The following is a 5,481-nucleotide window of genomic DNA, read 5'->3' on the forward strand; positions in this document are numbered from 1 at the left end:
TTTCTAAATTTGAGGCTTTTTCTTCTTTATATTTCTATTCCATTATTTATAAGAAATTTATGAAACAAATCAAGATTTGAAATTGCCAGTATTATCAATAGAATTATGTTTGACAATTCTTGCTTTAGATATTGAAAGGTATGTTGTTGTATTTAAAGAAACTCTGAGTGACAGATGTAAAATAAACATTGATGAGATTGAAATAGTCCGAATGTTGATTTCAATTTTCATATGTCTATATTATATTGAAATTATATATATTAAAATTTATCATTTATATTTTGATAATTTATAATGTAATATACGTTCTTTTTTGTATTTCAATTTCTATAGATGTTTAACTATTTTGCTAATTTTTTATATTTTATCTTTATAATATTTTTTATATATGATTTTCACGCATTATCACTTTTTTGCGATAAAATCTAATAATTTATATCTTTCCAAAATATATCTTTTAATTATGCAACATTTTGTTATTTATAATATTATTTTACAACAAATCTGTTTTATGATTTCTATTAATATCTAAAGTTGATAAAAAAAGAAAATACTTAGTTTCCTTTTTTACCATCATCTCTCACATATTCGATATTATAATTAAGTTTCCTACAATAGATGTCACTCTAATACCATTTAACTATTTCGACATTTCATTTTTACATTGAATTGTAATATTTTTACATCGTTAAGATATCTGTTATCTACGTACAAGTTTGAATTATTTCATATTATTAAAATTTATTTTTTAAATTATTTTTTTAAAAACAAATACTTCAAATTATTTTTCTGTACACGAGTATTCTTTGTAAGTCTATGTACACTTTATTGTACTATTAATCAAAAGAATAAGCTGAAAATAACCTTTTAAATAATCTCATTATATAACAGCTATCTTTATTCGCTTTTAATCCTTAATCTTTACAAAGGATCTCCTTTCTTTCATCATGATGCTTCATGCGGAACACGAATGTGAAATAGCTGAAGAAGAAAATGACATACTGTTTCTTCCCGGTAGAGGTATATTTCAAAAATTGAGAGACATTTTATATCTCTCATTGTTACCCTCGCGGAAGAATCCAGCCGCTTTTTATTTTTTGCGAAGCAGTGCTGCCATAACTCAAGAAAAACGTCGTCAATGGCGAAGTTTTCCGAATATCATTCATCCATTCAGTTTATTCAGGTACACACTATAAGACAATATAAGACAAGATAAGTGTTATCGCCATCATGCCATTTGATAACATCCATTTAGAAAAAATCGTACCTCTTGTCTTCTGACATTTATTAATTTTTAAAATTTGTAGAAATTAATTATCGCCAACAAGATTTCGAGATATTAATTCTAAATAATATTCCTTTCATATTTAATAATCATATATTGTTATACAAATTCTTTTTTATAAAATGTACAAAAACAAATGTACATACATACGTATATATGAATGCAAAGGATACATCGTCTCGTGAAAGCTTTCAATAATTGTTCGCGCATCCGGTCTATCTGATACGCGCATTATGCTTTGGATCGTTATTACAGGCACATTTGGGACATATCGATGATAGTCGTAATATCCCTTGTACTGATCATCATCCCCTATCAGGCTTCCTTTGGAATAAAGGAAAAGTTAATGACTTGGACCATTATAAAGAACATCATGTTGTTAATCTTATGCTGCGACGTAATAGTGAATCTTAGAACAGGGTAAATATCTTAATTAAAAAATGTACGATTTTACAGCAAATTTTAATAATCGATCAATCAATTTTTTTTTTTTTTTAATCCTTCCATTTAATCCTTTAATCCATTTAAGACCACCAATGCTCGATCCTTAAGTATCCCAAAAATCTTGGATCCTCGAGATAAGATAAGATTTCTTTCTTTCTTTCTTAAATTCCTAATCCACTGTAAAAAGTTAAATCGTTTAAATAAAATTAACTCATTATCCTCACCCACAATCGAAAATCTTAAATTTATCCTTCAGGTACTTCGACAAAGACATGCATTCCACGGAGTTGGATCCAAAGAAAATAGTTGATAATTATCTAAAGCGTGGCACATTTATCATGGATTTCATCGGTTCCTTTCCAACCGATCTATTCTATTTAAGCGCGTTAGAGCTAATAGTAGCTCGCAAGTGGACATCCCTATTATGCATCTTCCGCGTTTTCTCTCTCGCCAATTACATCGAGAAGATAACCTCCCTCTACAATATACCACTAGCCGTCAAAGTGTTCGTCGTGTTAATCTTCTGGTTGCTGTTGTTTTTCCACTGGCAAACCTGTTTGCAATGGTTGATACCATTAATATCTAAATCGATGTACGAGCTGCAACGTCCCGCCAACACATCGTGGATCGAGGTGGCAAACTTGTGGGAAGTCTCCAAGAGCGAACAGTATCTGAGCAGTTTAATGCGCGCCATAACCACGTTTATGAGGGTCGGCCTGATTTACACACACCTGGACAACGCGGGTGAGGTTTATCTGATCACATTGACCCGTATATTGGGCATGATCGTCCCCTGGTTCATAGTCACATCCGTGTTGAATTTCCTCAGGGGTAAGAACAGCTCTCGTTTGAGGTACCAGGGTACCGTGGCCCAATTGAAACACTTCATGAGCCACAAGCAATTACCGTACTCCACCCAGAAACGGATCATCCAATATTACGAGTTCCGTTTCCAATATCGATTCTTTCGCGAATCCGAAATTATAAACACGATCTCGACCCAGATGCGTCACGAGATAAGGATGCACACGTGCCGGAAATTGGTCGAGAACGTGACGTTCTTTAACAATTTGCCGTTGACGTTGCTCGGCCAAATCGTGGCTTTGTTGAAGTTCGAGATATTCTTGACCAACGACGTGATAGTCAGGGTGAATCAGCCCGGTGATTGTATGTACTTCATAGCCTCGGGCACGGTGGGTATTTACACGGATTCGGGCAAGGAGGTGTGCCATTTGGACGACGGGGCGCACTTCGGCGAGGTCGCGCTTATCATGCCCAACGAGCTGAGGGTGGCAAGCGTGGTGGCTGTCGAGATATGCGAGTTGTACCGGTTGAATCGTGCCGACTTCATGAGAACGATACATCCCTACCCTATGCTGTGGGAGAGGATCAAGAAGATCGCGATCGAGAGGCACGAGAAAACGATGATACTCACTAAATAGAGGATTATTCTTTCCTTTTATAAGAGATTTTCTTTGTTATCAGTGATGAAGAAAGAAAGATCATCGAACGATTGATTGGAATCGTGTTATAAGGAATAATTTCCTTGTTTTACTTAATATTTAAGATTAACAGAGAGATAGATCAGTGTACTTACATATTAATGATAAGTTGCATAATTTGTTATGTAAGGTCGATGATTGTATTTTCGGTTTTTTTTTTATAATTACTGCTTGTAATTCGATTAATTACTTGTGTATAGAATTATTATGAAACTGGTGGATGTAAATCTCAATAAATATAAAGTTTGATATAAAGTTGAAATACGTATTAATTTTCTGAATCTTATCAAATCTTAATTTTTCTATGGCGATATTACGTGAAATTAAAATTATCATTTCATAAAATCCATTTTTCTTTTCTACAAGATTAACGTTAGAATTATTAAACAGTTATTTCCTTCTTTAATCTTTTAATCGACCTCTCTTCAAGCTTGCCAATGCCTTCAGTCTAATAATTTAACTTTCCTGAGAATTCTAATTTCTAATTTGCACTTGTATATTATACATCGCAATACCTGCTATATTTCCACAAAAAATTTCCATTAAAATCCAACCTCGAAATCGATTCTTACCAATTTTTCTAAATCCATCACCATTAAGAGACGAAATTAACCAAAAAGAAACAACATTATACATCGTAACGAGTCGAAACAAAATTATTACTCTTACTCTAAAGTCAAAAAATTCTAAAATAATAAGGATAATCCAATCAGACAGATAATCCAATCCAAGACAGAAAGACAATCACTTTACTATCTAACGTTTCTTTCACTTCATTTCTCATAAATCTAAGTCATAGTTAATATAGTATTAAAGATTTAAATTTAAAATTTTATTTTTCTGTATAAAAATATATATTCAAATTATTAAAATATAGAAATAATGATTAGTAATAAAATATATTTTAAAATATTATTTTTTGTTAATAAATAATTTAAAGGAACAAATACATTATTCACCTATTTATCAAAAACGCGTCCTATAGAGTATAATTTTAGCTCGATCTGCTCCATGAATTAATTTTTAAATAGCTCCATAAATTGTCTTTTAATTGAATGAACGGTTTAATAAAACATAATTACCGTCTCTAAATTATAAAATGAATTTAAATTTTTGATTTAAAATTCTAAAATAATTAATTACGATAAGACCCTATACAATTTTATTTAATCAATTCGTCCAAATTGAATTATTGATATAAATAAGTAAATATATGATTAAATTTAATTTTTAGAGGATTGATAAATTTAAAAAAAAAACTTTATACTGTCAATATAATAAAGATTCTACAACGGGGTGTATGGTAACTCTCTTCACCGATATGTCACGGGTCGATATATCGTTACCATAATTCGAGGCCAACCCCGGATGGAACCCCCGTTATATCATCGAGAGTCCGAGCGAATCGTTAATGAACGGCGGGGATAATGGCCGGGAAATTGTTAAAGGCGCATCGCGTCTCGAGCGAGCATCGAGCGATAACTGTTCCTCTCGGGGCTTGGCATTAGCGCGGAAGATTTATTGGCGCAATTGCGACGATTTTTGCGCGGCGTAACAGTAGGCTAAGGCGGCGTAGGCTCGTGGTGGTGAGGGAGGGGAGTTGCAATTTTCAACGTGAGCGAAGGGGAGGGAGGAGGGGAGGGAGGGCCCGTTAAGTTGAACAAATATGGGAAGAAAAACGCGCGGTTCGATCCAGAATGGCCTCTCGAATCTCGATCGATCGATTTGGAAATAATAAAAAAGTGCACGCGCGAAAGTTGAGATAAAAAGAAGGATAAAAGAAATTGGTAAATTTTTCTTATTGATAATGTTTGATAATTTGAAAAAAGGTAAGGCGATTTAAAAAAGATTTAGGGATTAATATTTTTTGTAAATTGTACATATATTTTTAAATTGATCAAGCAGATTGATTAAAGCAGAGGTTTAAGCTTCGTGTATTCTTATATCCCTCGGCTTGATCAGCGCGACGCGCAAAAGTCAAGAACCACGCCCACCAACCGTTAATTCTAAATTCTCACGAAACGTATCTACGCTGGGCATTATCATTAAACGATCGACTATGCATATACATACACTCGTCGAGTTTACTTTTCTCGGATAAAGTACCGTACAATATTTTACACCGGTTTACCGATTATCGGATTTATAACCGCGTACAAAGTTAAATCGATGCGTGAGATACGCGTTGTTTGCGAGCCTGCGTATATCTGAATAACATTTCGCCTCAGAATGATTGTTTCGATTGTAGGA

The 5,481-nt window shown here is 33.2% G+C and overlaps 1 protein-coding gene across 1 annotated transcript; it reads left to right on the plus strand.

Moving 5' to 3' along the window:
• The first annotated feature begins 950 nt into the window (after positions 1–950).
• LOC122719347 (potassium/sodium hyperpolarization-activated cyclic nucleotide-gated channel 1-like) lies at positions 951–3,171 on the plus strand. The gene is made up of 3 exons (XM_043945084.1): positions 951–1,183; positions 1,541–1,705; positions 1,986–3,171. Exons 1-3 carry the CDS (start codon positions 951–953, stop codon positions 3,169–3,171), a joined length of 1,584 nt encoding a protein of 527 aa, XP_043801019.1.
• The last annotated feature ends 2,310 nt before the right edge of the window (positions 3,172–5,481 follow it).

Source organism: Apis laboriosa, unplaced genomic scaffold (assembly GCF_014066325.1).
Source record: "Apis laboriosa isolate Shangri-la unplaced genomic scaffold, ASM1406632v1 scaffold74_cov149, whole genome shotgun sequence".
Taxonomy (NCBI): domain Eukaryota; kingdom Metazoa; phylum Arthropoda; class Insecta; order Hymenoptera; family Apidae; genus Apis; species Apis laboriosa.